Genomic DNA, 19,889 nt, shown 5'->3' with positions numbered 1-19,889 from the left:
TCTTGAGATTCAAGCTTCACCGAGTCTCTGCACACTCAGTAGAAGAGTTAGTTACACAAGAGATTGATCCCGAAGGATCTAAACAAGTAAGACATACTAAATCAGTGAAATGGGCCACGGATGGCTCAAGTCACAGCAGTGACTGCACTAGGCCTCAGACCTCCCCAATCCTCAATGCAAGTCACAAAAAAGAGTATCGTTGAACGAACCACACAACCAGAGATCTGTGAAACCCTAGATCTCACTGATTCTCGCACACCACGGCCATCTCAACACGCGGACTTACAAGCGCCTCTGAGAACACAACCTTGAACACAAGAAACCCTCACACAACAACTTCAAGCACAACTGGGTTGGTCACAGACGAAGACCGAACCCTAGGGTTGGAGAAGGAAACCGAAGAAGTTGCCTATCACTCAAACTACACTGATAGATCTCTATGAAACTAAGAATCATCGGTAGAACCAAAAGCTTGAAGGAAATCTCCGGCTAGAATCACCGGAAAACTAGAGAGAAGGTAGAGAGAAGGCGGAGCGGTTTCAGAGAGAGAGAGAGAGTTGTCTAGAATAAATGAGAAGGAAGGAGTCTAACAGACTCATAACAAACACACTCGTCAATCCAACGACCCAGGCTCTTGATCCGCGTGGAGGAGCCATGCGGCAACCATCCAGCGCATCAGGCCATAATTCCATTGAATGGGCTCAACAAAAAACCAGCCCAAGCAAATAATATTAGAAGCCCAAAGCAAGGAGTTCAATATTCAACAATTTGGAATGTGGCCACATTCCAAATCACTAGAACGATCAACTTGAAAGAAGGCTTCTGATCTACCGGGTGTACACTAGTTCGAGTAGGGTTTGAGGTCCTAATGGGACCGGGATTCCATTAAACATGTACGGCAAAGCCACTTCAGATATATTCCAACAAAACAAAAATATGACATGACAAACATACTCCATATCACATTTCACGTCAAAACATATTTAAGACAGTCCTTATTTGAAAAAGAAGGTCACCTCGTATGCTTACTTTCTCAACTAAACTTTTCGTTTCGATCTTAAAATAGCATGCAAAATCATGTTTTTTAAGAACATAACATGCTAAATTGAACTTTAGAAAATATAATTTTAAAAAGTATGCATGGGAGCATCCCATGAGATGTTGAATCTATCATTCGCCTTTTCTTAGAAAAATTAAAAGTTCCCATTTACGTACTATTTAAATCAGGAAATTATTCGATCCAGAAATTACATTTGTCAGCCCGTGAATGATTAATCGATCCAACGATTAACTTCAGCCAATACTTAATTAATTCATCACCACAAAAACCATTTATAAAAACAAAGGCCCAAAAGAAAAATAAATCCCCAGCCCAATACTAACAAAAGTCAGAGGCCCAAAATTAAGAAAAGGACATCGCGCGACTTAAATTATACCAACTCCTTATGTTGATGATTGCTTCCACATTGTTAAAAGTGATTTCATACATATTCAAATAGTGGAAATAGAGCAAATAAATCAAATGAATTCTTCTCAGAAAAAAAAAACTAGCATTATCATAATATTCTAATTAACTTTGTGGGTACCATTTTTATATAAATGATCAATTTGCATTGTTTTACGTGACTTGAATTTTTATTGGTCGAAATCGATAGTTTAAGATAGAGCCGAGCAATAATATGAGGTATTTTTAAATGATTTAATCCAAAATGTTTATCATATATGGCACTAGACAATATGGTATTGACGTTGTCAAACTATCCTATTTTTAGATTCAGTTTTATCTAATTCCCACCTAAATTTTCAAAGGTTCTCAACAATTCATCGCCACTGAAAAATGAAAGGTTTATTTTGCATTAACACCTTCGTCTTTTCCTGTTGTGGAACCCCTCTTTTATTTTCTTTTCTTTTTTCCACGTACAGTTATCCTTTTTTTATCAACTTTATTCATAAAGGAAATTAAATTAAATTAAAAAAAAAGAGTCAAACCACCCTAAGAGGAAATTCAGATGTTAGAGTGTTTTCTCTGATCTTCCTCGAGCTTCTTCTTTCTTTTGATCTTCATTTAATTATTATTTTTATTATTAATTTTTGTTTGAAGATCGATTTCTGAGTGAATTTTCTCCTGTATTTACATGGGATAGAAAAAAAAAGCTGAGTTTCCTCACAAAAAAGGGGTTGGTTTGGCTCATGTTTTAAATATCTTCTTTTAACTTTGTAAAATATCTCCAATATCTTTCTTGAATATATAAAATCTGTAAATACATAATATTTGAATGACAACTGCGTCCAGGCCTAAGATGAAGGGTATTTTAAATTTCAAGGGCTTCAAGTACATTTCCCAGATTTTTGGTTAGCATTCTTTTAATATAATAACAGCTTATTTTATTTTATTTTACTCGTTATCGTAATTTTCATTTTTTATTAGAAGAGGAAGAAAAAGAAGACGACATACAAATTGGTTTGCCCACAGATGTAAAGCATGTAGCTCATATTGGATGGGATGGACCTGCTGTTGATACCCCAAGCTGGGTAATAAATTAATTATGATATTCTAATAATATATTATTTAGGGGTTATCACAAAAATATTACATTATTTATTTATTATTGCTAGAAATAATTTTTTTGTTTTTCAGATGAATCAATTCAGTGAATCTCCAGGCCTGCATTCTGCACCTTTAGGTCACCCAACTGGTGGAGAAAAGGGGGAGCCTGAAATTAAATGTGTCTCTGAAGGTATTAATTTGCATAATTTTGAATATATTTGATGATATTGTTGGTGGCAATGAGATCTATTAGGCCTATTATGCTGTGCACAGCACCATGTCAACATTAGTAGTTTTTCTATTTGGGCCGTGAATGTTGCACACCACGTTAAAAACACAACTTTATGTACATGTTACCATGTGTCATACTAAGAGATTCAATTGATTGAGAGGAAAAACGTCTTAACAAGCAATGCAATATTCGTTGATAGATCCAAGCACTAAGAGAAGTAATAGAAGTGTTGATCTCCCTGACGTGCCGAGATCATCAAGGCGCAGTCAATCAGCAGAAGGCAACAACGAGTTGTCCCCGAAGAAGCAGAAAGATCCCAACAAGGTAAAGCAGAGGAGAAACCACTCAAGGGACACATCAGAAGGAGGCAGTGTTAAGTCGAACCGGGAGCCATCCGACCCGGGGGTCCCGGATCCAGCCAAGAAATCACGCAGAAAAAAGTCGAGGGAGTCCAACGGGACAGGCGGATCCGCACGGTCGAGGGCTAACATCGATCCCGGCCCCGATGGTGAATCATCCGTCAAGAATTCCGAATTGGATAACCACCAAAACAACTAACCATATTTCTCAAACAATTATCAGTGTTTTTTGATCCATAGTTAGCTCTAATACACCAAGGGATAAATTTTCAACATATCAAGCCTATATGATGGTTCCTTAGAAAATAAACTATATACTTTTTCTTTCCCCTATTTTCTCTTTTCTTGCTTTTTTTCCTTCTTAAAAGGGATATGTTGCTAGGCAACAACTAGTATATGTAGCATCATATTTATTATATAAATGCCAGTTTATTTAGGCAGAGGTTCTTGCTTACCATTGCTGCTTTTAGTGTGATATGTATACACTACTTTTTGGCCAAATATATATAGATCGATGATGCCATTTCATATATAATGTAAAGATAGAGATGAACGCATTGGCAATAATTCTTGAATCTTGATAATAATTGCATAATGATTTAGTTAAACTTAGAGCATTTAGTGTGGATTGTACACTATTTTGGCCAAATATATATAGATGATGTCATTTCATAGATACTAATAATGTAAAGATAGAGCTAAATGAGTTGGTACAAATTCTTGAATCTTAAATAATACAGTAACTACATAAAGATAAAGCCTCTTGTATCATTTAGTTGGAGCAACTTTGTACATTCTTGTAACAATATGCAGTATTACATTGAAACCATAATTAATGCTAAAACCCCCAAAACCAAAGCCAAAAAAGGAAAAGTAGAACTAGGAGAAAAGCTGTCATGGAAAAGGGCATTTCTGGAAACATAAGGCTTCCTACACACCTTGATATGGCCAAGATCAAGACTGAGCTTCGCAGACTTGAGAGTCTCATCAATGCAAAGGTCCAAATTGCCCTCCAGCTTCAGCTTCCCCCCTAATTTCGACAAGAAGTCTGCAGAAAATGGGATCCTCCCACTCAGATTGTTGTTCTCCAAATTCAACTCACTCACAAGCTCCAAATCACCAAGCTCATGAGGTACAACCCCTTGAAGCATGTTGTTGTCTAGCCCTATGTAGCATGCATTCCTGAGGTGTACCCCCATTGATTTGGGGATGCTGCCAACAAGCCCCATGCTGGAAAGGCCTATCCCCATTATACCCCTCATGTTTTCCCATATGTCAGGAATCTCCCCTCCGAGGGAATTGCCGCTCAGATACACTTCTTTCAAATTTGGCATCTCTGCTAAAGACAAAGGAAAGCCAAAGTTACCAAAATTGTTGTAGCTCAGATCGAGAAACTGGACGTTCTTCAAGCACGTGAGATTCTCAGGAATTTTGCCAGAGAATTTGTTGTGGCTCAAATCAACCTTGAGCAACCAAGTTGCGAATCCGATCGATTCCGGCAGAGATCCTTCAAACGCATTGTTGCTCAGATCGAGAATTTTGAGCTTCGTCATGTTACGGAAGGCGTTAATCGGAATCTCGCCGGAGAATCCGTTTCTCGAGAGGGTAAGCTGCTCGAGAACGGCGAATTTCCCGATCCATTCGGTGATCCCGCCGGAGACGCCGGTTCCGGTGAGAATTAGCCGCCGGAGTCGTTTTAGGTTTCCGATCCTGCCGTGGAGGGTACCAATTAGGGCGGGATTCTCGATGAAGATCAGCTCCTCTAACGAGGATGCGTGGCTGAGGGATGATAAATTGGGGAATGGAGTCTGCGTCTGCACGAAGCATTTGTAGAACATGAGCTTCCTGAGGCGGGGGAGCGGCGAGAGGAGGGAAGGGTTTAGGGTTGAGTTAGGGTTGCAGGCGGGGTTGGGAGAGAAGTCGGAGACGTAGCCGAAGCTGAGCTCGGTGACGTGAGGGGTGGCGGCGGAGGAGAAGTAGTCGCAGGAGACGCCGTGGGGGGCGGAGGAGCAGAGGTCGTCGGGGAAGAGAGAGCGCCACGGGGTCCCGGGGCTGACGGAGTCGAGGATCCGGTAGACCGCCTCCTGCTCCGCCGGGTTGAGCGGCGACTGTGCGGCGGCGGCGGCGAGAATGGTGAAGATGGTGAGGGAGAGACGCCACTGCGCCATATCGAGGTTGGAAAGGGGAGTGATGAATTAAAGGAACGGAGAAATGAGGCTTAGTTTTATTATAGGGTTTTAGCCTTTTAGGGGTGGAGTGGATATTTGGAAGTATGAAAAAGCAACAAATCAAGCAACAGGATTGTTGTGCAGAGATTTGCTGTCAAATGCAATGACCATTTTCTCCCTTATGTTCCAACGTCTTACTCCATTATTTTACTATATCTATATTCACATAGATATATTTAATTAAACGAATAATAGTAATCATTAAACTTATAAAATTGTGTCAAATCAGAGTTACTTTATAGTACTCCATATGGTTTTTACATGAAATATAAAATTAATAAATTTCAATTTTCTAAATATTTCTGTTTATGTATAAGAGACGTACGATATTTTGAAGATGCTTAAAATGAAGCGTAATTATATACCTGATTAGATAGTGAGCATTAGGCAATAATAATCAAACAGAAAGTAGGTCATAATATAGTAGGACAGGAAGTGTTTTGAAAATTTTCAAATGTACTTATATTTGCATGTATGGCTTTCCTATGTAGTTGTAATCTCAGCCTATATTTGTCATAATTAATAAATTAATAAAGTTTATGCAATCATATTGTCTTGCCATAAAAAGAATGATTATATAAATTTATACGACAATGTTCAAATCTCTATACATGTTCCACTTATTCGATAGGTTGTGATCTGATTCAAATAATAGTTGTAAAAGAGAATTTATATTCCTTATGCATGTCAAATGTCAATATAGTAAATGTGAAGCAATTGAAATGCGAATATCAATTTTAAATGCTAATATGGACATTTGAAAATAGCAAAATAAAACATGTATTGTACTAATAATTAACAAAATGGTTAAGAATTAAACTAACCCTATTCCCATTTGATTACCAATGTTTTTATATTTGAAACGAGAGACACCGTGAGGGGTAAATTAGTGAATGAGAAGTTATAGGTGCATGGGGAGTAGAGAGGTGATAAGTCAGTCACATCAACACCACCTTTTATTCGATGAAAAAGTGTCGAAGTGTCTGACGGCTGTGATTAATAATCCACCAGCCAATTAATTGCTGCATAATACACTTTTGTCGTATTTAAATCAGCAAAAGTAGGTCTATCAGTATATATATATATATAGCCTGCATCACTATTTTCTCTTTGCACTCAAAAAGACAAACAAACCACATTGGAAATGCCAATCCAACACAAATGGTATACAATCCTTTCTCTATTTCGCATGCGCCTATATGTGTTTATTCCACCTCTTTTTGACGTATTGAGTGTTTGGATTACCAAATAATTTCATGAGTATGAACATATACTGGCCATATAAATTTAATTTTAAAGAGATAATAACATCAAAACCCATAATGAAACACTAGGGGTCAGTGTCGTTTAAACCTTTACGACAATAATACAGTTCTTATGATGGCAATAAAGGAATATTTAATTATATGGAAGAGATGGAGACATTTCATCCTCTTTCTGACAATAATTGTTGTGTTGTTTTTCATTTTACACAACATTTGTAAAACAATATTCTTGTTTAAATATAGTTAATATTTGCCCACTAGAAGTACTCCATTCAACTTGAGATAGATTAGATAGAAATGAATGTACAATTTTGCAAAATCTAACCAGAATTTGATAAGTCTGTATATACACTTAAGTGTAGAGAGTAGAAATACACTATCATTGTAAAAATTCTGACATAAATTTGTAGCATGCATACTTTCATAATAATAATAATATATTTCTAAACTGACTTATTGTAATATGTTAGTATTAAATTAATGAATCGATATATTTGAAATATATTTTTCATACATATCCATTTGGAATATAAATATTAAAAGATGGTGATTTATTTCATAGTATATCAACGGATGTTGTAGATTGTCGTGTCTTTATTATTTTGTGTAAAATAAAATGGATAAGAAAATGAGAAGAGAGAAAAAAGTAAAATAGCATATGGATATAGGCAAAAAAAATCGATTTTGGTAATATATAGGACAAATTAGGCACTGTAGGTTAAAAGATGGATAAAAACTTTTTTTTTAAATGGCAGCAAAACGAAAACCAAAGAGCAGCGGCGGATCCGACATCAACACGGCGGCGGCCGCCCAGCTGTCCCCTCTCATCGAATGAGAAAGCGACGTCTAACGGCAAAGATATCGCCTTACACGTGGAGCCCTACTATTGGCTGATTGTGGAGTACGGAGGATCCCGAAGAGCATGCGAATTCCATTTCCGGGTCTTATATTCCTTACGGTCATGTATGTGACTCAGACTGCCAAGTAGTTTCACGATTTTCCCCTTTTACCCTCCTTGCTTTTTTTGGTTTTGTTTTTTTTTGGTTTAACTCAAGGGGTACCGAATCTGCCTTTTGGCGGAATCCGACCAATTATGCTTGATCGGGCTTGCGGATTAAGGTCGAAAGTTTTCCAACAAGTGGTGGGATTTGAACCCGTGACCTCAAGATCACCACAGCTCCGCACTGCCAACTGCGATGCGCGAGCCGTTGGTTACCCTCCTTGCTTTTTCGTTTTTCACCTCCTTGTTTATAATTTTGTCTTGCTTCGTTGGAATTCAAAATTTTGGATTTATATTTATTCTGAAATAGAAAGTGTGGTGGTGGAGGGTAATTTTTTTAACCGGGTGAGTTTTATGGAAATTATCACTCATTTATCTTTCTCGGTTATACATATCAATATCATACCCATTTTTTAAAAGGTATTAATAGCCAATTAAATAATACTCCCTCCGTCCCGGACTACTCACACATTTCCTTTTCGGCACGGAGATTAAGGAATGAGTGTATAGCAAAGTCAACAATTGCGGCTGTAGGTGATAATTTTTACTAAAAATGGAAAGAGTGCAAATAACTTGGGACACCCAGAAAGGAAATAAGTGCAAGTAGTCCGGGACGGAGGGAGTAAAATTTTATCAAATTTTTGGTTCATCATACAAATTTTAAAATTGGCTATTAACCCTTTTTAAAAATGTAACACAACGTCAACTAACATCAATATATTAATCTTGCTGCACATTTTATCTAATGTTGATGAACTGTTCTCAATACATCGGGGAAGTTAAAAAATTCTCTAAAAAGCATTTCGTTTATGTATGTATAAATGAATATGTAGACATGCTAGTATTATGACTAATTATGAGATATGAGTATAATCTTGCAAACCAAATAGCCCTATAAAATGCTAATTTAGTATATACCCTGACAATCCAAAAACAATATGAACTTCAGATTTATTTTCATTGGCATCAGTGTATATTTTTTCCTAAAATTATATTTAGGTCGGTATTTCAAGATCTGAATGGAGAAACAAAAGTCTCGGACTCATTGTTAAAACCATAAGATTTCGCGACGACATATCATTATTGTCATAGTACTTGAAAATAAAGTGTACAGTATATCTTTCCTTTGATTAAAAGAGATTTTAGTCATTCTATCCACATTAATATTTGCGTGATTCAAATTAGACCGAAATATATTTGAATTCTACTAAATTTTATCAACTAAGGGGAGTGATCAATTGCTAACTACAACTAATTTAAGACCACAAGATTTTAGAAATCTTGTGGCCTACATTTTTCCGTGTGTAATTTTGTTTTTCATTTTTTAATATTAAAAAGATAATACCAACTATCAAATTTAGGGTTTAAAAACACAATGTTAATACAGTATATAAAATACATCAACACAAAGACATGACAATGTCAATACAATCTCATATTGACATTGTACAAGCATTGTATTGACATATTATGTGTTGTTTACTGATATAAAGCTGTTAACGAAATTTATGAAAATTTTCAATTTTTTTTTCAAATTTTGACATCGGAACATATGCAAGTGAGATCTCGTTAGAATCCTTATGAAAATTATCTTTAATTTGATATATGTTGTGCGAAAAAATAATTTAAATCGAGAAAGTTATATGTATTTTTAAAGTTATGAGATATTTTTCAAAAGTTAGTTACAATTAATTTATTTTAAATTGACCTTAATACCCTTATTAACGTTTTTTGTTGATCGTATTGACATTCCGGGGCTAATGATCTAGACCCTTTATTTGAATATATAATGACTATTAATTAATTGTAGTTAACAATTAAGTATCAAGTTAACAATATAACACTCCCCCCGTGGTATATGTAGTTAAAAGTAAAATTCTTATAAATACAGCTTTATTATTTTCCAACTGATTATAAATTTTTTAGCTAAATGAGTTCCCCTTTTTAATTAAAAATAATATTATTAATTCATTTTCAAGCTATAACGATCATTTATGTCAATCTAGGGGCCGTGTATATATAAGGGATGTCTTATCTATATTAGTGTAGAGTGTTACTATTTTGAATACAGCAAGGAAATTAAAATAGTAATTGTGTTGTACTCCCCTATTTTATTGTTTGTTTTTTCATCCCATTCCATTCTATTTGTTTTGCCCAATTAATTTTGTTATACTCCAATTAAAATATAAGTATATAACAACAATTAGAAAAATGTGAGACGTAGCTGTATAAGTTTTTGTGGTTGAGCCATGGTTGTGATGACTAGGCGGACAAGTTTTTTTGTGATTGTGGCGTGGTTGTGCCACCTATTATGGACACTCTTAGTGGTAGTGTAATTTTTTATTGTTGGCACCCTAAGTCGTAATATAAGTAGGAAACTGATATAGTAATTATTATCACAAGCATAACATAACATAATATAAGAAAGAGTAAGGTCCAAATGTGATCCTACATATGACGCTTTTACGATTTTGGTCCTAGATATTACAATTTGAATGATTACATTCTACATATTTGAACTCGGCAGTAATCAATCCATTTTGGACGGCTCCGTCTAAGAGTAACGGTCAACGACAGTTTACCGATTTTGACCGCATTTTCTTCTTGAATACTTGAATGAAAAACAAGTACAAGAATCATCATATTTATACTAGTGTAAGAGCATCTCCAAGGAAAGAATGTATGTAGAAAAGGTATATTATGAATTTACCTTCTTAAAAAGTGAAATATATCCTTTTAAAAAGTAACACATTCCAAAGGGAAAAGGTATATGAAAAGGTAAATTATTTTTTAAAAATAAAATAATAGTACAAAATGCTTTAAAAAATATAAAGTGTAATATCTTCTCAAATACATTTCCATTGGAGAAGGGTTTTTCATGAAAAGAAGGCAAATATGGTAGTTATAAAAATGTACATTTCCATTGATGGGGAGGTAAAGATTCCTCTTTAAAATGGGAAAATGTATAATACCTTCTCAAATACCTCTCCCATTGAAAAATGATTTTTCACCAAAAAAAGGTAAATATAATAGTTATATTAATTTACTTCTCCCATGGGAGATGCTCTAAGAATGAACTAGTTGGATGAACCTACACAGATACATGTATCAAAAATAAAGTAATACAGTACATAGAATTAATATTAGGAGTTGGACCATTATAATATCTACTTTCTCCGTTGCGCAACAGGAGTAATTGTTAGTAGTACATTACCTATGTATTCATTTTGTTTTGTGTAGTGTTGATATTGGATTATTATAAAATAAATTAAGATATGTACAACGAACAGAGTGATACCCTAATTAAATAATGACCAAAATTCCTCGTTTAAAATATGGAACTAATACATGAACAAACGTTATACTATTATCTAAATTAAAGAAAATGAATAAGATATCGATGGCTTGCAAGTGATTGACATCCAATTCTAAAGAATCATCACTCCTCGTCATCAATTGAAGAAGATTACACAACAACAGCAGTATTGATTTGAAGAGCAGTGCAATTATGCAACCATAAAACTTGTATTCGGCATGAAAATTAATATTCGAAGTTCCTCTTCTACGAAAACTTGAAGCAGGAGCTTGGACTTTGTTAACCACAAAATTGCATCTCCATTTCATCAAGGCTCCAACCTTTTCCTTCTCTTACCGGATTGCCTGCTGATTGTAATGGTCCTTCTCCTTCTCACTGGCGGTCGCCGCTTCAGCGCTCCTTGCTGCAGCCGCGTTCGATTTCTTCTTCCTAGCAGAAGCCACCTACTTGAATTGAGGTAATGAGACTCGAACTTCGTAGCCCGTTTATTGGGGTTCCACTTAATTGCACTACGTTTGAAGCAAAAAACAATCGATACACTGGTTATCTCAGGGGAGCTACGCGAAAACCCTTTAGAAGAGGTCTATCATGTAAATGTAACAAAAAAGTTGATTTTGTTTTCTATGGTAACAAAATTAAGCACTTTAGTGGGAGAAATGCCGAGCTACTTTGGAAGAAGTTAGAATTGCAGAGTGGTCGAGTGATCAATTCTGTGAGCGAGCCAATCGTGCGGAATGAGAGACTTGTCAAATTTGTGACTCCAGTGTGGGAAGAGGGTTTATTTCTGTTCAGGTGTTCTGTCTTCTTTTCTGTGATATCTGGGTTGTGCTTATTGGTGTGGTAAGGGCAGTCGAAAGCAAAATTATATGTGGAAACCAATTTGCTGCCATCGGTTTGTACCCTGTTGAGTGATCATCTCCAGCGGGAGCTTGATTTTGGTAAGGTTCGCAGAATCTCGCCTTTAGGCATTACTTTGGAGTCGTGCTCGATTGGCCCTCACAGTGAAGAGTTCTCTTGTGGTGAGGTTCCCCCTGTCAAGCTGCGTATTCGTCCGTTTGCGAGCCTCAGAAGGGGGAAAATAGTTGTTGATGCTGTTTTGTCAAGTCCAAGTTTGTTGGTAGCACAGAAAAAGAACTATACTTGGTTGGGAATACCATATTTGGAAGGTGTTCCCCAGAGGCACTTGTCCACTGAAGAGGGAATCGATCATCGTACAAGAACAAGGAGGCTTGCGAGGGAGGAAGCCACGGCTCGTTGGGAAAGGGAAAGAGATGATGCAGCTAAAGTATCTGCTGAGAATGGTTATATCATTTCAGAGTGTGAACCTGAGGATGATACTTACAAGGAGCACACGGCTGGACCGACAAGGACAAGGCTAGGGACTCCCGATCCTTTCCATTATACAGATAAGAAATTGCAGTGGAGAGACCATCACTGTATGGATGCTGGCGCCGAGTATGATTTGAAGCATGCTGATTTAGAGAGATCATTTGGTGCAAAAGTTTCAAGCCTTGAAAACAGCATCTGGTCCAGGATAATGCCTGGATCTGTGAGGCATAAGTTTAAGAGGAAGGCTAGTGGTAGGGATTTATCTATGAGTAATATCGCTTCTAAAAGGCGACTTCTTGAGTGCAGTGCATCCGCAGCACGTTCATTTTTCGAAGGATCTGTATGCTTTGATTCTCGCAAAATGGATTCTTCCATGAGAAGCAGCGAGCATGCTGGTGCTTCTTGTTCTGAGGGGACCCAGTTCAAAGGAGATCAGAGAGCTTTGTATCAGGATGTAAAGGTTGACAATAGTGTTTGTGGTAGAGATGATGAACTTGCTGTAGATTTACTGACAAATAATGATGTCTTTGAGGCAGACAACAAACTGAAGACTGATTTTGTTTCTCGAGTAATTTTAGAAATTCCATCTAGAAATCGGATGGATAAGGCTCAAGGTCCGTTTCTCTTTACTTCGGTGAAACTTAGTAAAGTTAAAAACTACAGTGACAAATTTTCATCAGTAAAAACTGTAAGAGGAACAAGAAACACCAATAATAGTGACATAAACAATGCATATCTTGAAGGAGATAATACAGTAAAAATAGATGTCAGGTTGGTCAAGGAAGTGGATAATGTTGAAGATGACATCTCGGGCACTCAGAGCTCTGGTGCCTCTAGTAGTTCCAGTCGTACTGAGGTTGAGTCTTCAAGTTCATTTAGTTTTTTGGGAAAATTTCCACCATTGAGTTCACAATGGGCCTGTCCACTACCTATGAAAACTTCAAAGAAGTGTGGTCTCATTTACTTGACAATCCTTGGGAAAGGCTGAAGTCTGAGATCAGGGAGGGATTTGAACAAATATCGACAGAAATAGTCGACGAGATTGGTGGAGAAATACTTCAGGCATAGAGAAAATGATTCCTGTAGTTCTCGACTCGGTACATTTTCAAGGCGGTACTCTTATGCTGCTTGCATATGGTGATACAGAACCAAGTTAGTAATATGCTGCTTGAAAGATCAATTTAAATCCTTTGGTGTCTTGGCTATTTCCTAAGGAATTCACGAAGAATACATTAGCATAATGTTTGTTGGAAACTATGATGCTTGGTTTACTTGTATGAAACAATACTTTTTTGTCAAATCTTTCAAAATTTGAAATATGTTTAAGGATAGTGGTTGTGTTTAACTTCTTCAATCGAAAAAACCTTCTTGAGAAAAAAAGTGAAACGCTAATTATCTGGTTGTTTATCCTTATTTGAGTATGGATTTTAAATTTATAGCAATATCTTGTGCCAATTTTCTTACAGATGTGGGATTCCTTACTCCAAGTATTTGGTTTTAATTGTTGTTCCTTTTATAGAGAAATGGAAGTTGCCAGCGGACATGTGAAGTTTCAGAATCACTACGGGCGTGTGCATGTGCAACTTAGTGGAAATTGTAAAATGTGGAGATCAGATTTGATATCTGAAGATGGTGGATGGTTGTCCACTGATGTGTATGTCGATATCATTGAGCAGAAATGGCATGCCAACTTGAAAGTTGCAAATCTCTTTGTTCCGGTTAGCTCATTGAGAATGTGAACTCTTACCTTGACTTACTTTTGAGCCGTATATGCTGTCCCCATCTAGATCAGATTTTGATCCTAATATTTATGTCTTTGTTTCGTAGCTCTTCGAGCGGATACTAGAGCTTCCAATTTCATGGTCTAAAGGAAGAGCTAGCGGCGAGGTGCTTCTCTGACTTCATATTTTAATTGTCTCTGAGAAATGGAAGTGCGCCCCCCAGATGTGATAGAATCTGGTCAATGATATCTTAGCTTGTATATCTATTGTTAACAGGTTCACATATGCATGTCACGGGGAGAAAGCTTTCCTAATCTTCATGGACAACTTGATGTATACTGTAGAACAACCATTACTGGATGGCTCTGCCTATTTTCACAGGGCAACTGTGTCTTCACCTGTGCTCCAGAAACCAGTAACCAATTTTGGAGGAACAATTCTTGTAAATTCAAATAGACTGCGAATTCACTCATTGGAGGGTAAAGTTAGCAGAAAAGGAAAATTATCATTAAAAGGGAATCTTCCTCTACGTACAAGTGAAGCATTTATCGGTGATAAACTTGACCTAAAATGTGAGGTTCTGGAAGTGCGTGCTAGAAATATTTTGAGGTACTTTTTGTTCCGAAAGACTGGACTTTTTCTTACTCCTGTTTTTTCATAGGAAATCTCTCTTTATGTGTGTGTGTATTGTGTTTCTCTTTCCCTTTATCTGAACTTGATAAACCTTGTATGTCAAAGTGGTCAGGTTGATTCTCAGTTGCAAATATCTGGGTCCATTATGCAACCAAACATGTCTGGAAAGATAAAGATAAGCCAAGGAGAAGTTTATCTGCCACATGACAAGGGTAGTGGAACTGCACCCTTCATTAATGATACAACAAATGAACCGAGGCCTCCAGCTTGTGCTTACTGTCGCATGGTTGCTACAAAATATGTTTCACGTTTTCTCAACCTAAAACCAGCATCAATTAATAGTCCTTTCCGGCTATCACCTGGTAAGTTTGAGTAATTAGATTTTGTAGCTGGGGTTTAGAATTTTGATGCAGGGTGTACTTTCCAGTTTATAGTTCCTGCTAAAATAAAATTCAAAGAACCATGAATCTGGCACCTATGTCTTTCTGTATCAAAGTTATTAATGTGAATAATTTACTCTCTTTCAAGCTGTTACAGTCCTAATGTGTTGACAAACTATGACTATTTGCAGGTGCACATGATGAAGCTGACAAGGAGATGGTGCAGGTAAATGGGAAGCCGAAGCTAGATATTCGCCTTTCGGACTTAAGGATTGTTCTTGGCGCTGAACTGAGGATAGTTTATCCTTTGATACTCAATTTTGCTATTAGCAGAGAGCTTGAATTAAATGGTCCTGCTCATCCCAAATCGATAAAACCAAAAGGGGTTTTAACATTTGAGAATGGTGATGTGAATCTTGTCGCAACTCAGGTAATCTTCAGATACTAGTGAAACACTGGAGTTGATGGTACAATTCGGTGACCTTTTTTGCTCCATAAATTATATTATTAAAATGTTTTTATGTGTGTTGATTATTTAATCTTTTTTCTACCCGTGAGGCCCGCTCAAGCGATAGCATCTTAATGTAGCAAAATTTGAGCCCGACAATGGACTTGATCCTACATTGGACCTAGCCCTGGTAGGATCAGAGTGGCAATTTAGAATTCAAAGTCGAGCTAGCAAATGGCAGGAAAAACTGGTGGTGACTTCAACACGTTCAGTGGAGCAAGATCTCCTTTCAACAACTGAGGTAAATTGGATGCTGAAATATCAAGTTTTAATGAAACCTACATAACACAAAATTGTGTTGCACTTTCGTATGAAAGAATTAGATATTCTTTTAACATGTGCATGTAGATGTGAGTGGATGACTAATTACTATCTGCCGTCACTTTTTTAATTTCATGGGCGCACAGCTATACCTGCCTTACACTAATACGGTATACTGTTGGTTCTAAGTGCATTTTCATACCCGTTGTGCTCGGCATCATCAGCCAGTTTTTCTTGATATCATACTCTGTTGCTATACACTTTTCATCAATCATGTTGATCCTTTGCTGAATTGGATAATTTTATGCTTAATTATGCCTATCTGTGACTGAGCTTGGAGACATATTTTGTTAGCATCCGAGAAACTTAAATGTTGTGTCTAATTGAACAGGCTGCAAGAGTGTTTGAGGGTCAATTAGCTGAATCAATATTGGAAGGTGATGGCCAGCTTGCATTTAAGAAGCTTGCTACTGCAACGCTCGAGACATTGATGCCAAGGATAGAGCCATGGAATGTGTGAGGATGTGTCCATGCATGCACTGATGATAGTCAAGTGATAGAGCCGTTGGAGCTCAAGGAAGAGATCAAGAAAAGGAGCTCGGTTTTGGTGAGCTCGAGCTAGCCGTTGGAAAGTGGCAGTTATAACTGATTTTTGGAATGTGAAGTCAGTTGGTTTTGTTACTTCTTTTCATCTCTTATATAGCTTGATTTCAGTTGTAATGTTGTGCACGAGATCAACACAATACACATGCACAATTAGGAGATTACTACTCTAGCTTGTGATTAGGGCTTTTGAGTAGTAGAATTGTGAGAGTGAGTCCCTTGTATTCAAGAGTTCCATCAATAAAATTCCGGTCATCTTCTCCGTGGACGTAGGTGTTTCTTCACCGAACCACGTTACATCGTTGTGTGCTTTATTTTCTTGTTCGTGTGCGTGTGAGATCGGCGGCATCACGACCCAACAGAATGGACGCTGATCTACCAGCTGACTAATCGTCTACGGGTACTCCTACAGTCAGCTCCATCCAAACGTCTTTTGTTTGAATATTCCACAACTTCACAGGACTAGGATAGTACATTACCATGAAAATCAAGTAGGATTCTGCTAGGCAGGGGAAGTAGGCCTTTAGCTCCAAAGCTGAAGATTTGTGTATTGTTAGTCTTATTCTTTGACAGTATATATCAATTTCTTGTAAATATTGGTTCTTTGCTCAAATGAAATGAAACTATTTGTTTGTAAGTTCCAAATATAAGCATTTTTTTTGTCTTTGTAGTCTGAGATTTTCTAATTATCTGGTGTATAACACACACACAGAGGTCAACAGCAAAACTTGGATGTAAATTTTTAAAGATAAAGTCAGATAAAAATCTGGATTGTCTTTAGCTATTTAATTTAGTTCTAAAATAATACTTTTCAAATAAAAAAAATCCACGTACACCCAAGCCAAGGTTACATAAGCACAAGACGGAGTAATTTGTGTTGAATTTATTAGCATTAGTATAGCAATGTAGTAAAATTATAGCCGCAGGAATATAATTTTCCTCACTCATCATTCATCTAAGATGCCTTGAGATCATCCAAGCCAACGCTAGCCTGTCGAAAGGGAGATTGAATATCATCCCACAACAATATCAAAATGAGAAAATGAACCTAATCGAACCCTAAAACAAGAAAGTTAGATATATACTTATCACATTCAAAGATCATACCAAGAATTTGTGGTTCTCCTCAAGAAATGGTGAGAAAGTGGTGCAGAATTTCTCAATATCACTATTAACATCACCATTTCCAGCAACAACATCTAAGAACTTTTTCCTATCAGGCGCGAGCTTCATAGCAACCTGAAATTTTGATCCAGAATAAGCATTTGTTAGGGTACAATGAGCTTAGAAGATTTAGAATGCAATCTAGCCTACCAACTGTTTCTACAGATCACAAATTCCGAATGCGAACATTGAGTAAAAAATATCAGGAACTGAAAATAACAGCATTCAGTCCCTCTGCATTGACATTCTCAGGTTCTATGGACTTTATATGATCTTAATTTATAACAAAGTGTAGAGAACAGAACATGACCCGAAGCTTCGGATTATAATCACATGCTTGGTGGCAGTTGATTTTTTGACTTTATGATGTGCACTAAAACACAAATTGTTTGTTCGGATGCGGTAAGTGGTAAAATAAATAAGCAAGGCATTCCACCTGGGCCATCAAATTTCAATACCCGATTTCAATATTGTTCTCTAGCAACTCAAACTCAACTGATGCTTGGAATATTCTAACTGAATAAAGTATCGAGAGTTCTTACAGAAAAGCTTGAACTAGCCAGCCAACCATGCCATTTTTTCAGAGTCTTCGCATAGGCCTCACTACAGGCTTGAGACATAGACCAGTCTTGATGATGAATTAAATTACGGAACAATTCTACCAAGAAATCCATTGCCCTACAAATTACAAAATTCTAATTTAAGTCTGTCTCCAAGCCAAAAAAGTAACAACAGATTACACGTGCGTACTCTGACATGTACACTCAAGAAAATGAAGTTACAGAAGAAGCACTAGCATGCCACTTAGGAATTAAGGAGAAGAGAAAGTGATTGATTCTGTATCATTTCTACCTTGTCAACCACAGGAGGCCATTGGTGCAACTAGATGAGCCTTTAGCGGTCTTAGCATCAACTTCTTCTTGTACCATAGTGTATAGATGGGTATACTTCGTTGGGCTGGACAAATATTTGTTCTCTAGCCTCTACAACACAACGATCAAGATGTGATTTGATAAAAGAATATATCCATAGACCTCTGTTGATGACAGTTTAGTATGTAAACTATAGAGGAAAATCATCTTACAGTTATGTTGCCTCCAATGTCAGATTTGACAAGTGCCATAGCAGCTCCAAATTTTTCTGCAGACATTCACGGCTAGTTAAATCTTATTCATCAATTCAATTCCTTCACATCACAGGAAAGCAAAAATAAACAAATGAATATCTCCTAGTATATCGAAGCAGTGCAAAGCTCAAAAATGCACACGAGAAATTACCAATCACAGGTAAGATAAGCTTGCATACATCCAAGAATGGCTTAGTTAGCATTACTCCGTCTTCCGACTTCACATGCTGCATCCCTTCCAATGCAGGGGTGAACACCGTGCCTTCCATTTCGTCCTTCACTGCACATGGTAAACAGCATTGCCTCACAAAATTCTGGGAAAAAGAAAAACAGGCAGCGGTCCCTGCAACTCTGGATCTCTAATAAGAAACGGATCTGCCTAATTTCACATTCATCTTCAACTCTAAACAAACCAAATTACGGCTACCTATATCAACTAGCTCCAGATCTCATAACTCCAAATCACTTACCAAGAAATAACGAGATCAAACTTACACAGACACAGATTCCAATTTGACCGATCTTAATTGAAATGCAATTGATGCTTATATTTCAGAAGAACTGATCGACCAAACTGTTCTCGAAACAATCTCGATCTTAACCAAAACATGATATGGTTAGCTAAAACTTAGACAAGAGATTGTGATGGTTCATAACAAGCAATTTAGCATATAATCACAGAAAAGAAACAAGCAAACAAAATCAGATTAACAAGGTGAAAAAATAAATTGGATAAGAAATGCAGGGGACTAAGATCCGAGCGTACCTCGGAGATTGAAATTACGAGCAGTCTCGTTTTCGACTAGCTTTGAAAAAGAGCTTCTTCCACCCCTTTAAACTAGTAGTAGTAGTATTTGATTTGATTGCGACGAAAAATATCCGAAAAATAAATCAAACTTCCGAAATAAATGGGTGGCGTGGTGTGGCGTGGCGACGGCAAATTATCCAGCTGCAGGAGTGGACGCAAAAACTTAATCTGCCAGAATTTCATATTAATCATTTTGCAACACTTCAATTTTTTTTAATTCTTACTAAATATTATATAATTAATTCAAATCAAGCTCGAAATCATGTTATGATTTGACATAAAATTTCGATATCACTTCTTTCTTATTGCTACATATAATACAATAAATAACAAAACTAATTTTTAATTAAATTCACTTAAATTTAAAAATTTAAGAATATTATGTACATGTATATTTATCTTTTCTCT

General features: G+C 36.7%; 3 protein-coding genes and 1 pseudogene across 3 annotated transcripts; 2 read left to right on the top strand and 2 right to left on the bottom strand.

Moving 5' to 3' along the window:
* Nucleotides 1-1,959: 1,959 nt before the first annotated feature.
* On the top strand, nucleotides 1,960-3,573 carry LOC121804800 (CRIB domain-containing protein RIC6-like). The gene is made up of 4 exons (XM_042204480.1): nucleotides 1,960-2,352; nucleotides 2,429-2,532; nucleotides 2,639-2,738; nucleotides 2,980-3,573. Exons 1-4 carry the CDS (start codon nucleotides 2,277-2,279, stop codon nucleotides 3,336-3,338), a joined length of 639 nt encoding a protein of 212 aa, XP_042060414.1. The 5' UTR covers nucleotides 1,960-2,276; the 3' UTR covers nucleotides 3,339-3,573.
* Nucleotides 3,574-3,887: 314 nt separating this feature from the next.
* Nucleotides 3,888-5,387, bottom strand: LOC121800699 (piriformospora indica-insensitive protein 2-like). The gene has a single exon (XM_042200216.1). The coding sequence runs from the start codon at nucleotides 5,305-5,307 to the stop codon at nucleotides 3,955-3,957; it is 1,353 nt and encodes a 450-aa protein (XP_042056150.1). The 5' UTR covers nucleotides 5,308-5,387; the 3' UTR covers nucleotides 3,888-3,954.
* Nucleotides 5,388-11,018: 5,631 nt separating this feature from the next.
* On the top strand, nucleotides 11,019-17,018 carry LOC121792040 (annotated as a pseudogene).
* A 141-nt stretch (nucleotides 17,019-17,159) lies between these two features.
* LOC121752651 (glycolipid transfer protein 1-like) lies at nucleotides 17,160-19,626 on the bottom strand. The gene is made up of 7 exons (XM_042147768.1): nucleotides 19,440-19,626; nucleotides 18,825-18,953; nucleotides 18,632-18,687; nucleotides 18,400-18,530; nucleotides 18,090-18,225; nucleotides 17,491-17,622; nucleotides 17,160-17,374 (listed from the first exon to the last, which is right to left on the bottom strand). The coding sequence occupies exons 2-7, from the start codon at nucleotides 18,940-18,942 to the stop codon at nucleotides 17,339-17,341; spliced, it is 609 nt and encodes a 202-aa protein (XP_042003702.1). The 5' UTR covers nucleotides 18,943-18,953; nucleotides 19,440-19,626; the 3' UTR covers nucleotides 17,160-17,338.
* Nucleotides 19,627-19,889: the final 263 nt, after the last annotated feature.

This window comes from Salvia splendens, chromosome 1 (assembly GCF_004379255.2).
Source record: "Salvia splendens isolate huo1 chromosome 1, SspV2, whole genome shotgun sequence".
NCBI lineage: Eukaryota > Viridiplantae > Streptophyta > Magnoliopsida > Lamiales > Lamiaceae > Salvia > Salvia splendens.
The sequence above is the reverse complement of the archived record's forward strand: the minus strand, read 5'-3'. Positions and strand labels throughout refer to the sequence as shown.

Coding starts and splice junctions, on each gene's coding strand:
- LOC121800699 (XM_042200216.1), bottom strand. CDS start 5,307: ATGGCGCAGTGGCGTCTCTCCCTCACCATCTTCACCATTCTCGCCGCC.
- LOC121804800 (XM_042204480.1), top strand. CDS start 2,277: ATGACAACTGCGTCCAGGCCTAAGATGAAGGGTATTTTAAATTTCAAG. Junction 2,533..2,638: donor CTGTTGATACCCCAAGCTGG/GTAATAAATTAA, acceptor TTTGTTTTTCAG/ATGAATCAATTCAGTGAATC. Junction 2,739..2,979: donor AATTAAATGTGTCTCTGAAG/GTATTAATTTGC, acceptor ATTCGTTGATAG/ATCCAAGCACTAAGAGAAGT.
- LOC121752651 (XM_042147768.1), bottom strand. CDS start 18,942: ATGGAAGGCACGGTGTTCACCCCTGCATTGGAAGGGATGCAGCATGTG. Junction 18,226..18,399: donor GGCCTCCTGTGGTTGACAAG/GTAGAAATGATA, acceptor TGTAATTTGTAG/GGCAATGGATTTCTTGGTAG. Junction 17,623..18,089: donor TGGCTAGTTCAAGCTTTTCT/GTAAGAACTCTC, acceptor TCAAAATTTCAG/GTTGCTATGAAGCTCGCGCC.